The 17,817-nt window shown below is 33.5% G+C and overlaps 1 protein-coding gene across 3 annotated transcripts in view; it reads right to left on the reverse strand.

The window, feature by feature from the left end:
• The window catches only part of LOC136033039 (uncharacterized), a 108,861-nt gene that overhangs the window by 47,184 nt on the left and 43,860 nt on the right, over positions 1 to 17,817 (reverse strand). For 2 of the 3 annotated variants that reach the window (XM_065713604.1, XM_065713603.1), the window contains exon 4: positions 10,978 to 11,064. In XM_065713604.1, coding sequence (XP_065569676.1) covers positions 10,978 to 11,064 — 87 coding nt within the window. Of the gene's footprint in view, positions 1 to 430; positions 503 to 10,977; positions 11,065 to 17,817 lie in introns of those variants that run through there. The other variant, XM_065713605.1, reaches the window with a different exon arrangement.

Raw genomic sequence — 17,817 nt, forward strand, 5'->3', positions numbered from 1 at the left:
CTTGCGTTTACCGCATCATTCTTAGGTGTTCATGGTACTAGATGCTTTTCTTTGAACGATGTTTATTCGGAAAGTTTTTAATAATTGAAAAAGTAATTGAGAAACTTGAAAATAACATGTCCTTTATCTACATCTTCATCTTTGTCTACTTACCTTTAGCATAAAATAAATTTGCTCGGGATAAATATTAAATTTCTGTATTTATCTCATACCATTATATTCAGTCAAATTCTTCAGATCACATTTTTTTTATTCTTCCAAGGTAATTTAATTAGGTAAATTACTTTAAATCTCAGAATAACAAAACAAAATAATTATTTCTCCCATAAAAGTGGAAATTTGGCGGAAAACAAGTTTTTAAACTCTAACACTTGATAAAAAAAAAATCACTCGGAAGTAATATACACAAACACAGACCGAAAAAACTAACCTAATGATTTATTATTCCCTGTTAAATTTTATGATCAGCGTTATCATCTTCGTTAGAACTGAAAAAGCACGAAATCTCTAAATATATGGTTTTGCGTTTGATGGCGCGACATAGCGCAATAACCGGTTTTATAATAAAACAAACAAATCTCGTGACCAGAATGGATCCGACAACTACTGGTTCAATCCTGAACGGATTAAATTAAAAAAAACAAGTTTTTTAAATGAAAGTAAGGAGCGACATTAAAACTTAAAACGAACAGAAATTACTCCGTATATGAAAGGGGCTTTTCCTTCTCAACGCCCCGCTCTTTACGCTAAAGTTTGACTCTTTCTCTTAACTCTACATTTTAAAACAGTAAAAAACTTTAGCGTAAAGAGCGGGGCGTTGAGAAGGAAAAGCCCCTTTCATATACGGAGTAATTTCTGTTCGTTTTAAGTTTTAATGTCGCTCCTTACTTTCATTTAAAAAACTTGTTTTTTTAATTTAATTTCTGAACGTTTTTGAATCAATGCATGTTTTGATTTTGGCTCTCCGCAGAGGAATAATTAAAACGAAATTTGTATATTTTTTTTTTGGCTAAATGGCTTTCTTATAATTTTGATCGAATGGTTTTGAGAAAAAAAGAGCGGGGGAGGAAGCCTAGTTGCCCTCCGATTTACGGTTAATTAAAAAGGCAACTAGAACTATTAATTTTTTACGAATCTTTTTATAAGTAAAAGATATACATAACTTATAAATTAGCTTACGTAAAGAACTTTTGTATTCTCATGTTTTTATTACATATATGAGGGGGTTCGCCCCCTCGTCAGTACCTCGCTCTTTAGACTAAAGCTTAAATTTTGTCCCAATTCATTAAGAATGACCCCTGAATCACAAAAGCCGCAGAATAAATAGTTGAAATTACTAAAAATACTTTAGCGTAAAGAGCGAGGTATTAGGAGGAGGTGAGAAAATTCCTCGATGGAAAGTTCCCCCAACATATCCCCCTCTTCTCAACCCCTGCCTCCAACCAAAAAATTCTCCTGAAAACGCCTGTACACTTCCCAATAACCATTACTATATGCAAGCACTGGTCAAAGTTTTGAACTTGTAACCCCTCCCACGGGGACTGTAGGGGAGTAAGTCGTCCCCAAAGACATAGTTATAAGGTTTTTCGACTACGTTGAATAAAATGGCTATCTCAGAATTTTGATCAGTTGAATTTGGGAAAATAATTAGCGTGGGAGGGGGCCTAGGTGCCCTCCAATTTTTTTGGTCACTTAAAAAGGGCACTAGAACTTTTCATTTCCGTTAGAATCAGCCCTCTCACAACATTCTAGGACAACTGGGTCGATACGATCACCCCTGGGAAAAAAAAAAACAAAAAAAAAACAAATAAACACGCATCCGTGATCTGCCTTCTGGCAAAAAATATAAAATTCCACATTTTTGTAGATAGGAGCTTGAAACTTCTACAGTAGGGTTCTCTGATACGCTGAATCTGATGGTGTGATTTTCGTTAAGATTCTATGACTTTTAGGGGGTGTTTCCCCCTATTTTCTAAAATAACGCAAATTTTCTCAGGCTCGTAACTTTTGATGGGTAGGACTAAACTTGATAAAACTTTTATATTTAAAATCAGCATTAAAGTGCGATTCTTTTGTTGTAGCTATTGGTACCAAAATTCCATTTTTTAGAGTTTGGTTACTATTGAGCCGGGTCGCTCCTTACTACAGTTCGTTATCACGAACTGTTTGACAACATGAATCAATATAATGTAAGTCCAAAATTGCTTATAATTAATTAGCCTGGAAAACACCTGATCAGGAATAGATTCTTGGAATGTATAGTCCTTCATGCGTGCGTTTCAATGGACATCTTCCAAGATCGAATCATTAAGAGACGCACATTTGGACGTATGTCTTTCGATATTGGTTTCCATTGAGACTTCCGATCAATAGACATAAATTTTTCATCCCGTGTCATTATTTTTAAGGTTCCAGTAACTATTAAAGTACACCCAGTTGTTTCAGTTTAAATACGAATACCACCCAAACACTGAAAGCGTTCAACAAAGTTATTATATCAAACATATACATTATAGTGAAATTCCCATGAGGCAGGGCAAAATTTTCGGTTATAGTTGTAATACTATGATTGGTAGTATCAGATTCAAAATATACTTTTATGCAGTATGTTATCATTTAAGAGGGGTTCCAGCCTCACACGCTCCTACTCAGAGACCCCAGTGGATGGAATAGCAGAAGTGTTTCTTACACTGTTTATCATGGTTGCAGCAGCAGCTGCAGCCTAGTAAAGAGCAAACCACAGCCCCTAGTAACCAAAAGTTGAAAAACGCGTTTTGATTTTTTTTTCTTATTTTTCAACAAGGGCTAGCGGGTTACTAGAACATTATAGAGAGATGTTTAATGGATCATTCGAACAGAAATTAAAACGGTACTTTCGTCTTAAAGCCCCTACACTCAAGATCTTGTATTGCGAACATAGCCAATAACCGGTTTTTATGGTCTTTACACCAGACAATATTAGCCTCGGCTCGGTGGGAAACTACATTGCAGCTATATTTTAGTTAAATATTTAGTTCTTATTTAGTTAGGTTAGTTTAGGTTACGTATTTAATATAATACCACCTTAGCAGCCCCCCTCGATAATTCTGTGTTGCAGTTTTCATTATTTTGTTGATAAAGTGTCATATTTTCATTACATTTTGTTTTATTTCAGTAGCATTAATCAAACTTTACTTCTCGATAGAACTTGAGTGTGGTGGCTTTAAGACACGAGTACCATTAAAATTTCTAGTGCCTTTTTTAACTTACTGAAAACACTGAAGGGCAGCTAGTCCACTCCCCCTAGCCCCCATCCCCTAAATTTGTCCGATCAAAATTTTGAGATAGCCTATATTTCAGCATAGTTGAAAGGTCCAATAACTATGCTTTTAGTGACGAGATGATCCCCCATAGTCCCTGGGGAAAGGACTGTAAGTTATGCAATTATGGTGCTAACACAATAAATCAAAACTGAGCTACCAGCTCTTTTAGTTCGGACGGTAAAGCGTTAAAATTTGGGTCAGAATGTCGAGGGTTCAAGTCTCCTACGGCCATGTTTTTTCAATGATAGTTTTGTGCCTTCTATACGATTATGTGGACAATGTCTTTGTTAAGGCTGACTACATTAATTCTTAACTGACACGGTTTTTATTACTACGCCAAAAATTACGATTAACCGCCAAAATCTGGGCAATTTGATTTGTTTCTGGTAGTTTCTGAATAAAAAAATTGCTTGACTTTTTTTATATTTTCTTTTAGTATTTCGGAAAAGAATTAAATAAAGTTATTCAAATCTACCAATTCCTTTGATTCCCATAGTCTCTGAAGAAAGGGTTGTAAGTTACTCAATTTGCCCACTGTTCACATATAGCCTAGTATTTGTTATTGGGAAATATTCGGATATCTTTTTAGGTGGGATTTTTTCAGGGGAGGGGGATTTTCCACAGGAAGCATTCTATGTGAAGGAAAATTTCTGGGGGGGAAAGCTTTCCAGGAGAAATTTTACATGGGGAGATGGGGATTTCTTGGCATTATTTGGGAAACTGTCACAAATTAAATAAAATAAAATCAACTGGAAGTAAGGAGCAATATCAAAATTTAAAACGAACAGAAATTATTCCGTATACGAGAGGGGCTGACCCCACTCCCAGAAAAAATAGGTAGGTCATGGCAGCGTTGCTTCTAAATTAAATTTAAATTGACAACAGGGAATTTTTTTTTTAATCGGTTTACTTTTACTGTACCAAAACTTCCATGCTGATTTATGTTTTAAGTAAAACGCTAGTTTTCAATAACCATACAAACATTGAGAAATATCATCATTGGATTACTTTGCACTAGTTTTATCGACATTTGTTAGATAGACTGTGAAGCAATAATTTTTGTTGATTGTAAATTTCAACTTCACTCTTTACTTCCATTAGAAAAACTTTGTTTTTTTAATTAATACAGTCTTGGACCCATTTTAAGCTAAATTTCAGGCGGTTCACTGTTTGAGAGTCATGCAAAGAAAAAACCGAAAGGAGCATATATAAACAAACAAAAGAAGGAAGACAAATTGGTATAACAAAGAAAGAATTACGAAAAGTAAGACAGTCCATGGGACCTCCAGTTAAACGGCAAAACAATCTGGGGGATATCAATTGCATTCCCTCCCCCCAATTATATATATATATATATATATATATATATATATATATATATATATATATATATATATATATATATATATATATATATATATATATATATATATATATATATATATATATATATATATATATATATATATATATATATATATTCAAAAAGTTGAAATTTTTTTTTAAGTTCAGCTCAGAATCGCTAAAGTTATCATGTAAACTGCTAAAATATTTACAGTGCATGTGGAATAATTTAATGTTTTAGTTCAAACTAGAAAAATACCTGAAAATATTTAAATTAGTTTGTATTTTTGTTAGATAAAATCCACTCGATACGTGATTGAGCTTACAGGTTGGAACGCAACCAGTTATATTATGTTATTATATTATTTGGATTACAAAAATTCAAAATCCTTGAAAAAGTTTCAAGCTTAGTATATATCGCTGTTAGAAACCGAAATAGGTTCAATAATCAAATATTTTTGGAAAGAATTTAGTATTAAAAGACATTAAATTGCGTAAAGAGCAAAACAACTAGCAATTGCAAAAATATTTGTATGTATTTTAACAAGGAATAACAACAATTCAAAAACCTTGAAAAAGAAAACCTTTTAGAACGCTACCAGTTATGTAATGTCAGTAGGAAGACCAAAAAAACGAAAATCGCAATCAAACAGTTCGTGGTAACGAACTGTAGTAAGGAGCGACCCGGCTCAATAGTAACCGAAACTCTAAAAATTGGGATTTTGATACCAATAGTTACATCAAAAGAATCGCATTTTAATGCTGATTTTAAATATATAAGTTTCATTGAGATTAGTCTTACCCATCGAAAGTTACGAGCCTGAGAAAATTTGCCTCATTTTAGAAAATAGGGGGAAACACCCACTAAAAGTCATACGATCTTAACAAAATCACACCATCAGATTCAGCGTATCAGAGAACCTTATTGTAGAAATTTCAAGCCCCTATCTACAAAATTGTGGAATTTCTCATTTTTTGAAAGAAGAAAAATCACGGATGCGTGTTTTTTGGGTTTTTTTTCCCCAAGGGTGATCGTATCGACTCAGTTGTCGTAGAATGTCGTGAAAGAGCTCATTCTAACGGAAATTAAAAGTTCTAGTGCCCTTTTTAAGTGACCAAAAAAATTGGAGGGCACCTAAGCCCCCTCCTACGCTCATTTTTCCCCAAAGTCTCCGGACCAAAATTCTAAGATAGCCATTTTATTCACCATAGTCGAAAAACCTTGTAACTATGTCTTTGGGGACGAGGTACTCCCCCTCAGTCCCCGTAGGAGGGGCTGCAAGTTACAAACTTTGACCTGTGTTTACATATAGTAATGGTTACTGGGAAGTGTACAGACGTTTTCAGGGGGATTTGGTTTGGGGGGATATTTGAGGGGGAGGGTTACCGGGGAGGATCTTTCCATGGAGGAACTTATCATGGGGGAAGAGACTTTCAATGGAGGGGGCGCAGGATTTTCTAGCATTATCTAAAAAACAATGAAAAAATAAATATGAGAAGTTTTTTCTACTGAAAGTGAGAAGCAGCATTAAAACTTAAAACGAACTGAAATTATTACGCATATGAGGGGTTTACCTCCTCGTAATGCGTCGCTCTTTACGCTAAAGTATTTTTAGTAATTTCAACTATTTATTCTACGGCCTTTGTGATTCAGGGGTCATTCTTAAGGAATTGGGACAAAATTTAAGCTTTAATGTAAAGAGCGAGGTATCGACGAGGGGTGAGCCCCCTCATATACGCAATAAAAATATACGAATATAGAAGTTCGCTACGTAATTTAATTGGTAAGTTACGTATATTTTTTAATTATGAAATAGTTCGTAAAAAATTATAAGTTATAGTTGCCTTTTTAAGTAATCAAAAAATTGGAGGGCAACTAAGCTTCCTCCCTCGCTCCTTTTTTCTCAAAATCTTCTGATTAAAACTATGAAAAAGCCATTTAGCCCCAAAAAATTAATATGCAAATTCCGTTTTAATTATTTATGTGCGGAGAGCCAAGATCGAACCATCCATTAATTCAAAAACGTCCAGAAATTAAACAAAAAAAACAATTTATTTTTTAAATGAAAGTAAGGAGCGACATTAAAACCTAAAACGAACAGACATTACTCCGTATTTGAAAGGGGCTTTTCCTCCTCAACGCCCCGCTCTTTACGCTAAAGTTTTTTACTGTTTAAAAATGTAGAGATAAGAAAAAGAGTCAAACTGTAGCGTAAAGAGTGGGGCGTTGAGGAGGAAAAGCCCCTTTCAAATACGGAGTAATTTCTGTTCGTTTTAAGTTTTAATGTCGCTCCTTACTTTCATTTAAAAAAACTTGTTTTTTTTTGTTTAATCTTTGAAAAGAGACAGAATGAAAAGACATTAAAGTGCGTAAAGAGCAAAAAACTGGTAGTTGCAAAAATACTTTTATACATTTTAACAAGGGATTACAACAATTCAAAACCTTAAAAAAAGGAAAAACAAAAGTTTGAAACTAAGTAGATATCGTTTTTAGAAATTGGACTTGCTTTAATAATCAAATATTTTTGAAAAAACCTGCAATATGAAAAGACAGCAAATTGTTTCAAATAGTCTGTTGTTGGAAGACAAGCGACAATACGAATCCATATATAGAAGCCTGCCGCGTGCCGAGTACTGGGGCCCGGTACTATATATATATATATATATATATATATATATATATACTAGCTGTTGGGGTGGCGCTTCGCGCCACCCCAACACCTAGTTGGTGGGGGCGCTTCGTGCCCCCCCCAAGCCCCCCCGCGCGCGTAAGTCGTTACGCGCCATAATAGTTACGCGCCATTGTAGTTGTGTCCCTATGTTATATAAACTTGCGAATATACAACATTCTTTGCTGTCCCATTGTCTTTGCATATAAATAGATTGTCAGGTTATCCCCCTGTTTCCCCCGGTGTCCCCGTTGTAGTTGTGTCCCTGTGTCCCGGTCGTCATTTATATTCCCTGTGTCCCGGGTCCCGGTCATCATTTGTATCCCGGTGTCCCGGTCTGTATATACATTCGTTTTTTAGTTTTGTTTTTCTCCTTTATTTTTTTCCTTTTTTTTCTTTTTTAGCTTATTTAGATTTTTAGATTTTTTAGTTTTTTTTATTAGTTTTTAGTTTTTATTTCTTTTTAGTTTTTTTGTCCCGGTCGTCATTTATATCCCCCTGTTTCCCCCGGTGTCCCCGTTGTAGTTGTGTCCCTGTGTCCCGGTCGTTATTTATTTTTTAGTTTTTTACCTTTTTTTAGTTTTTTTAGTTTTTTAGCTTTTTTATTTTTTTTATTAGTTTTTAGTTTTTTTGTAGTTTTTGCCTTTTTTTTAGTTTTTTTAGTTTTTTAGCTTTTTTATTAGTTTTTAGTTTTTTTTGTAGTTTTTGCCTTTTTTTAGTTTTTTTAGTTTTTTAGCTTTTTTATTTTTTTTATTAGTTTTTAGTTTTTTTTGTAGTTTTTGCCTTTTTTTAGTTTTTTCAGTTTTGACGTCACCTGATCCAGTTTTTTCAGGTGACGTCACCTGATCCACGATCCACAGATCCACAGACAACTTATTTTTATATATATAGATAGTTTTTTTTTTTTTACTTATGTCCTGGTCGTCATTTATACTCCCTGTGTCCCGGTGCTTTGTTGATTGCTAATCGAACATTCCTTTTGTCCTGGTCGCTTTCTCTTTGAGTGTCGTCATTTATTAGTTTTTTCCTTTTTTTTTTTTAGTTTTTTATTGGTTTTTACCTTTATTTTAGCTTATTTTTCAGTTTTTTCCTTTTTTTTAGTTTTTTTTTATTTTTTATTTTTTTTATTTTTTTACCTTTTTTTAGTTTTTTTAGTTTTTTTAGTTTTTTTAGTTTTTTAGCTTTTTTACTTTTTTTATTAGTTTTTAGTTTTTTTTTGTAGTTTTTGCCTTTTTTTAGTTTTTTCAGTTTTTTTTTTAGTTTTTTATTGGTTTTTACCTTTATAGTTTTTTTAGTTTTTTAGCTTTTTTATTTTTTTTATTAGTTTTTAGTTTTTTTTTGTAGTTTTTGCCTTTTTTTAGTTTTTTCAGTTTTGACGTCACCTAATCCAGTTTTTTCAGGTGACGTCACCTGACACATCCATCCACACATCCATCCACACATCCACAGACAGACAACTTATTTTTATATAGATAGATATCTTCTATATATATAAAAATAAGTTGTCTGTCTGTGGATGGATGGATGGATGGGTCAGGTGACGTCACCTGAAAAAACTGGATCAGGTGACGTCAAAACTGAAAAAACTAAAAAAGGCAAAAACTACAAAAAAACTAAAAACTAATAAAAAAAATAAAAAAGCTAAAAAACTAAAAAAACTAAAAAAAGGCAGAAAACTACAAAAAAAACTAAAAACTAATAAAAAAGCTAAAAAACTAAAAAAACTAAAAAAAGGCAAAAACTACAAAAAAAACTAAAAACTAATAAAAAAAATAAAAAAGCTAAAAAACTAAAAAAACTAAAAAAACTAAAAAAAAGATAAAAAACTAAAAAAACTAAAAATTAAAAAAAAAGGAAAAAACTGAAAAATAAGCTAAAATAAAGGTAAAAACCAATAAAAAACTAAAAAAAAACTGAAAAAACTAAAAAAAGGCAAAAACTACAAAAAAAAACTAAAAACTAATAAAAAAAGTAAAAAAGCTAAAAAACTAAAAAACTAAAAAAACTAAAAAAAGGTAAAAAACTAAAAAAAATAAAAAATAAAAAAAAACTAAAAAAAAGGAAAAAACTGAAAAATAAGCTAAAATAAAGGTAAAAACCAATAAAAAACAAAAAAGAAAAAAAGGAAAAAACTAAAAAAAATTTTCATCTAAAAAACTAAAAAAAACTAAAAAAGGTAAAAACTAAAAGAACTAAAAAAGAAAAAAATAAATGACGAAACTCAAAGAGAAAGCGACCAGGACAAAAGGAATGTTCGATTAGCAATCAACAAAGCACCGGGACACAGGGAGTATAAATGACGACCAGGGCATAAGTAAAAAAAAAAAACTATCTATATATATAAAAATAAGTTGTCTGTGGATCTGTGGATCGTGGATCAGGTGACGTCACCTGAAAAAACTGGATCAGGTGACGTCAAAACTGAAAAAACTAAAAAAAGGCAAAAACTACAAAAAAAACTAAAAACTAATAAAAAAAAATACACCGGGATACAAATGACGACCGGGACACAGGGAATATAAATGACGACCGGGACACAGGGACACAACTACAACGGGGACACCGGGGGAAACAGGGGGATATAAATGACGACCGGGACAAAAAACTAAAAAGAAAAAAAAAATAAAAACTAATAAAAAAACTAAAAAATCTAAAAATCTAAATAAGCTAAAAAAGAAAAAAAAGGAAAAAATTAAAGGAGAAAAACAAAACTAAAAAACGAATGTATATACAGACCGGGACACAGGGAATATAAATGACGACCGGGACACAGGGACACAACTACAACGGGGACACCGGGGGAAACAGGGGGATGTAAATGACGACCGGGACACCGGGACAGGGAATGGTCGATTAGCAATCACCATCAACAAAGCTCAAGGGCAATCATTAGAATCATGAGGTATAGATCTGAATACAGATTGTTTTCCCATGGACCATTATATGTTGCATGTTCAAGAGTCGGTAAACCTGACAATCTATTTATATGCAAAGACAATGGGACAGCAAAGAATGTTGTATATTCGCAAGTTTTACGTAGTTAAAACCATATATATATATATATATATATATATATATATATATATATATATATATATATATATATATATATATATATATATATATATATATATATATATATATATATATATATATATATATATATATCTATATTCACAGGTGGGACATAGGGACACAACTACAATGGCGCGTAACTATTATGGCGCGTAACGACTTACGCGCGCGGGGGGGATTGGGGGGGGCGCGAAGCGCCCCCACCAACTAGGTGTTGGGGTGGCGCGAAGCGCCACCCCAACAGCTAGTATATATATATATATATATATATATATATATATATATATATATATATATATATATATATATATATATATATATATATATATATATATATATATATATATATATATATATATATATATAGGTTTGCTCCTAATTAGGTCATAGTAGCTCCAGCAGAGGTATGCACTGTGATATCAAAATAGATATTTACAGTCACAGAGCAATAGATAAGTTAAGTACAGGGTAACAAAAGAAGTTATAAGACAGTTGTCTGGAAATCTATTGTAGCTGAAATGCAAGATTTCAAGACTTAGGTATATTTAAAAATGCTAGTTTATACTTAAAAGCAAAGAATAACTAACCTGGATAGCACATAAAGGGCTGAGGCGGTTCCGGATACAACTCTGGTGCATCTTCTGGTTGTTGGGCTTTGGGGCAGGCAGGTAGGTCTGGAAAAGTACAACAAATTATCATTTTATTTTATGCATCTTCTGAGTGATAGAACTTCCATGTATTTTTGAGTGTGACAAAAATGCTCTTAAAATATAAAAGAACTAATAGCCACTTTAAATGTGAATATCTGGAAAGAATTAAGATAAATTTTAAATTTAAAGTAGGACTCTTGTGTTTCTGAAAAGCAGCTTTGTTTTATAAGTTTGCTAAAATCTAAAACCAAAATCTTCTTTTTTTTTTCTTCAATTTCTTATCTGTATTATAGAAATACATAATTTCACGGTAGTATTGTCATCTTTTTTGTAAAATTCTTATGATTAATATTCAATAAATAGTCTACGGTAGAGATTCTTTCCAGTTTTTGAATGCACCCAGTGTACGCTGTGCAGCAGAACTAGCAAACTATTGCAAACGCACGAATATTGGTTGGACAGCTTTCCGCTGAGTGGAAATAGAACGAAAACTGCAGCCGGCTTTAGTCTCCAGCTCGCGAAATTGTTCTCTTGTCTAATTCAAAATATAGTTTAACCCTCTATATATACAGTCTGACTATGAATATAGTCTGACCCTCAAAAGTCAGGCAACAAAACTCAAGATTAAGTATTTTGCGAACCAAATATCTACAGCTGGATTACTACGCCGATGTTAATAACTACTTTAAATAGTAATTCCAATCACATGCTTGGAATGGTTGGGCGTCGTATTGACGTATTTTGACACGTCAGTAACAATTTCTGGCCACTGTTAGGTTACTATTACGTAAGGCATGTCTCAGTAGCGCGTGATTAATAATAAAGACCTTAAAAAAAACAAAAAAAAACAGGTTATTCGTCTTAGGCTACCAAGTGCATTTTACTCTGCTTGCATTTTTCCAGAAGAGAAAGGAAGGCTCTGATACATATTTATCATATGTTATATCACTTGTCCAAATCAGTTTTGAGATCAAATTGCAGAAAAAGTTTTTCTTTTACTTACACTCTAATCTGATGCATTTTCTCCCAGAATTCTAGCCTGATTCTCACGAAAATATATATTTTCAATTATATATATTATCAAGAAATGTTTTTCTTGAAAATATATTTTTTCAAGAAAAACAGAAAAGGCGCAGGATTCATAGTCGTAATAAGCATATTCATATAGAAATACTCGTTTATATTTAAAAACCAAAAATAACTAACCTGGATAGCACAGAAAGGGCTGAGGCGGTTCTTAAAAAACAAAACAAGCAAGCAGCAAGAAATTTAACGAAATCATAAAAGTGAATTAAACTGAAATAAAACCAATAAAAATAACACAAACCCAGAAAAGAATCAATAAAACTGAAAAATCCCAAGAAGCAAATAGTCAAATGATTTAAAAAAAAAATCTTCACGGAAAAACCAAACGTATTCGTAGCTGATGAACTGTTGTAACATAAATAATTAGCGGTTAGATACTAAATTAAACTTAAATAGGATTCTACCCACTCTTAAAGAGTCGAGAAAAGTAATAAAAAAAAGGCATAAAATTCTTCTCCCTGGTCAAAAGGTGAAAAGAATTGCGGTAAATGTCAGTTCCCCAAAAAAGTCTAAACTACTTGTGAAAATACTTCTTCTTTGATCTATTCCAGCACTGGAGAAATATTTTTTCAGTTCTCTCTTGAACTGGTTCAATCGATTGCCGATTTTAGATAGTCTTCCTAACGATTTCTGTCGCATTGTTAACTGCGTCAAACTACGTGGGATTCTTAGAGTTAAAAAACAATTTTTTTTCGGGGGGAAGTAAAGAGCGAAGTTGAAACTTAAAACGAACAAAAATTATTACTTCACAGCCTATCTAATATCTTATATGATTAAAAAAAAAAACAAAGTTTATCCGAGGGAAGTAAAGAGCGAAGTTAAAACTTAAATTGATCACAAATTATTACTTCATGGCCAATATAAGATAAATTAAAAAAAAAATGTTTTTCCAAGGGAAGTAAAAGGCAAAGTTGAAGCTCAAAACGGGCAAAAATTATTATTTCACAGCCTTCACAAAACAATACATGTTTTAAGAGCTGTTTAAGGGTTCATTTTAAAGCTTATATTTACACCTAATCGCTTTTTATAAATTTGACTTGATAGCACATTTCCACAAAGTGTACTTTCGGTTGTTTCCCCATTTTTTAAGTGAAAAAAGTGCCTTTTCCAATGAAATGACCAAAACAAGGTGTTTTTCAAAACCTAGGGAGGAGCAAAAACTAAGGGGACAAGGACGTCCCTTCCTTTCAATTACGTCTCAATTGTTAGAACTAGCACACAGGCTTCATCGCAGAGTGAAGTTTGAAGGCTCAATTCAAAACTGTTGATCATTCAAGCTTAATTTTTGGTAGATTTGTAGTTGAAAAGTTTTTAGTTTTAGTTAATTTGTTTTCCCAATAATCTTTAATTTTTAAGATGAGAAGGCGATTTATTAAACTTACTAAGAGGGTCTGTAGGGGAAGTATATGTGACGGGTTCTTATAAACCACTATTTAAGGGCTTTGAACCATAATTATTGCAACGTTACTGTTTTATGCTTCCAAACTCTTCCACTTAAGAAGTGGCCCTAAAAGTACAGTTTTTAATGCCATATGGAACTTATGGATGGTAAAACTGATGAAAAGCACGTAGATATGAGTAGTAGGTTTAAAATGAGCCTTCCCGGGATACGCTTTAAAAAATGAGTGCATCACATTTGCAAAAATAATGGATTATCTGAAAAATAATCATAAGAAGGGACAAATCATGATGAAAAAGAAAAATCCAAGGTGGAATCAAACGCATGATAATCTAATTTGAGGTCCTGTGTTGCACTAACAGAACCATGCCTCTAATAATGTAATTTAATATATTGGTGTTTGTAGGACTTTGATTGCGTAGATTATTAAGGAAACCCAGAGGAGGAACATGCGTGAGGTGCTTTCGCAAACCTTCAGTTAAGGGTTTTGGACCATAATTATTACAATTATACCGTTTTACACTTCCAAGATTTTCCACTTAAGAAGTGGCACTAAAAGTATTGTTTTCACTGCTATATCTCACTTATGAATAGTAAAATTGAAAAAAAGCACGTATATATGAACCAAAGTTTTCAAATGAGCCATTACATCACTCTATAAGGTTCTGAAGGCCCACTAGCCCCAGCTTTTCAACTTGAGGCATGGCACCAGAAGTGCCGTTTTTAGTGCCATTTCACACTTGCAGATTGTGAAAAAATAGGAGGAACGTAGATATAATCAATATTTTTTATATGAGCTAACAAAAATCTATCTAAGATGTTCTGGTAGTCCGCTAGCCCACCCCTTGAGAAAAGGCATAAAAAGTGTCTTTTTTCGTACACGGCACTTACAGATGGCGGAATTTATATGAACCACGTATACATGAGAAATAGCTTTTGAATGAGCATTTAAGCATCTCTCTAAGATGTTCTAGTAACCCGCTAGGCCTGGAAAGAAGAAGAAAAAAGCCCACTTTTTAACTTTTAGTTACTATGGACTGTGGTTCGCTCTTTACTAGGTTGCAGCTAATGCTACAACCATGACAAAGAATTCATTGCAAATTCTCCACAGAAACTTGTTAACATTGAAATCTATGAGATTTAACAGATGGTAGAATTTGTAAAAACCTAGTAAATATAAGCAATAGCTTCTAATTGAGAAATTAAACATTTATCTACGGTAACGTGGGAGCCTGTTGATGTTTCAGTAGCTTACTGATGAGCAGATGATTTATGAAACTTAATAAGGCGCTGGGAGGGGGGATGTATGGGAGGGGTTCTTGTAAATCTCCAGTTAAGGATTCAGAAGCATAACTATTACAATAGTACCTGTTCTGTACTCCATTTAAGAAGTGGTAACAAAAGTATTGTTTTAGGTGCTATATTGCACTTAAGAACGGTGAAATTGATAAAAAGAAAAACGTACGTATATATGAGCAATAGCTATCAAATGAGCCATTAAACATCACTCTTACAAGTTCTGCTTGCCCAACAGCCCCAGATTTTCCACTTGAGATACGGCAGCAAAAGTGCCGTTTTGGAAATTGCAGACGGTGTAATTTATAGGAAGAACGTAAAATGACTATGACATGTCTTTGGTTGAAGATAAACCGGCTTGACCTAAATATAAATAAGTCAAATTTTGTTATCTTTTCACGGTGCCCAATTTATTATCCTTGGATTACGGAAATAGCTACACCAAAGGGAATTATTAAGCGGTCAAATTCCGTTAAGTACCTTGGGATTATTATTGACGGAATTTTATCATTTAAGTACCATGTAAAAACTATAAGTAGAATATTATCGCGGAATTTAGGGATTATTCGTAAACTAAAACATTTATTCCCTTCAAATGTTATACGGTTATTATATTTTTCTCTGATTCATCCGTATATCTTGTATTGCTCGTCTGTATGGCTTAGGACATTCCCCTCAATACTTCGCACAATCCGCGTACTGCAGAATAATACCATTAGATCATTTTGTGAATTGGGGAACCGGGAATCGGTCAGGTCAATGTACAGTATGATAAATATAATGCCTGCAGCCGGATTGCGTGATTTTTATACACTGGTTTTTATGTATAAGCACCATTATGTGTGCGTTCCAGAATGTTTTACAGGAATTTTTCGGGATAGATCTAACATTCATGATCACAGAACTCGAACAAGTGGAGATATTGAGGTTCCTCGCCTAGTTTCAAGTAGGACTGCTTTTTCAATTATTTATAGAGGGGCTAAGCTATGGCTTGTAAGCAATAAGCTTGTTCCAAGTATCAAAGAATTGCCCATTAATCAACTTAAAGCCGTGCTGCGTGTGGGGTTTCTTGGTAGGTATACCTTTGAATTAGATTGAGATTGATTGATTTAATATTGGAAATAATTGTTTTTTTTTTCTTTTGTTTTTGTTGCTTCGGGATCATGATATTATGTTGTTTGATTGTGTATGAATTATTATGCAATTTTTTTTCTCGGTACACGGTTTCACCTTTCTGCTTATTTTAGATTATCATTGTTTTCTTTTCTCTTCTATTTTTTGCTCTTTTTTGTTAGTAACACACCCTCGCAAGCAACACTTTTGGTGTGGTAACGATTGATTTTGTCTGTGTTATTTCTTTTGGTTAATAAATTAATACTACTACTACTACTAAAAATATGAGCCAAAACTTTATATGCGCTGTAAAAAATCTGTCTACTATGTTCTGGTAGCATGTTAGTGCAATCCCTTGAGAAATAGCTCAAAAAGCGCCATTTTAATGCCGCGTGGCACTTGCAAATGGAGGAATATATAAAAAGCAAGTAGATATGTGAAATGCTACCAGCATCAATGCTAGATGCTACCGATGCAAAAAAGGGATTTTCCTTGTTGTTCAAGGAGGGGGACTGTAATTTCCTTAAACAAAGTTTTCGACCATGCTGATAGCAATGGTGCACTTTTCATTTTGATCCAAAACCATTTTCAAGGGATTTCGGGCTTTTTTGAAGTCACCATAAATTCCATTTCGCAATAAACTTTTACTTTAAGATGAGCCGACATAATAGTTACCATTCCTGAGTCAGTGTCAGATGGCATTTTTTTCTACTAGGTAATTTTTTCAAAACGCGTTTTTAACTTTTGGATACTATGGGCTGTGGTCCTTTACCAATACCACGTACACCCCTTCCCCAGGGACTATGGAGGGTCATATCATCATCGAAACTATATTTATTGAACCTTTGAACCATTTTAAAATGGCTACCTCTAAATTTTTATAGAACGACTTTGGGGGGAAGGGGCCTTTTGGGAGGGGGGTTAGTTACCCTCCAATATTTTCGGTCATTTAACAATCTAGAAAATTTAATTTCCTTTCAAATGAGCCCTTAAACATATCTCGTATGTTCTGGTCATTCGCTAGCCCTGGTGAAAAAAAAGAAAAAAACAATAGCTAAGAGCTCATATGTCACTTTTGACGAGGCGAGAAGAGCTAAGAGCCAAGAGATCATATGGTATGAGCTCTAACAAAATTCTATGAATCAATAGATTGATTTAAAAGGAAAATAAGAAGCTTAATGCCTGTCAGGATTTAAAATAAGAGCTCTGAGTCACGATGTCCTTCTAACTATCAAAATTCATTAAAATCCGATCACCCACCCGTAAGTTATAAATACCTAATTTTTTCCAATTTTTTCTCTCCCTTTATCCCCCAGATGATCGAATCTGGGAAAACGACTTTATCAAGTCAATTTTTGCATATCCCTGATACGCCTACTAATTTTCATCGTCCTAGCACGTCCAGAAGCACAAAACTCGTCAAATCACTGAACCCCTCCCCCCCAACTCCCCCAAACACAGTGAATCCAGTACGGTTCCGTCAAACACGTATCAAGGACATTTGCTTATTCTACCCACCAAGCTTCACCCTGATTCCTCCGCTCCAAATTTTTCAAAGATTTCCCCCTCCAACACCCCCAAATGTCAAAAGATCTGGTCGGGATTTGAAATAAGAGCTTTGAGACATGAATTCCTTCAAATTTTCAAATTTCATTAAGATCCGATCCCCTATTCGTAAGATAAAAATACCCCAATTTTCACGTTTTCCAAGAATTCCGGTTTCCCCCTCCAACTCCTCCCAATGTCACAGGATCTGGTCGGAATTTAAATTTCGAGCTTAAAAGCACAAGATCCTTCTAAATATCAAATTTTATTAAGATAGGGTCAACCTTTCGTAAGTTAAAAATACCTCAATTTTCAAAATTAACCCCCCCCCCAACTCC

Source organism: Artemia franciscana, chromosome 11, assembly GCF_032884065.1.
Source record: "Artemia franciscana chromosome 11, ASM3288406v1, whole genome shotgun sequence".
NCBI lineage: Eukaryota > Metazoa > Arthropoda > Branchiopoda > Anostraca > Artemiidae > Artemia > Artemia franciscana.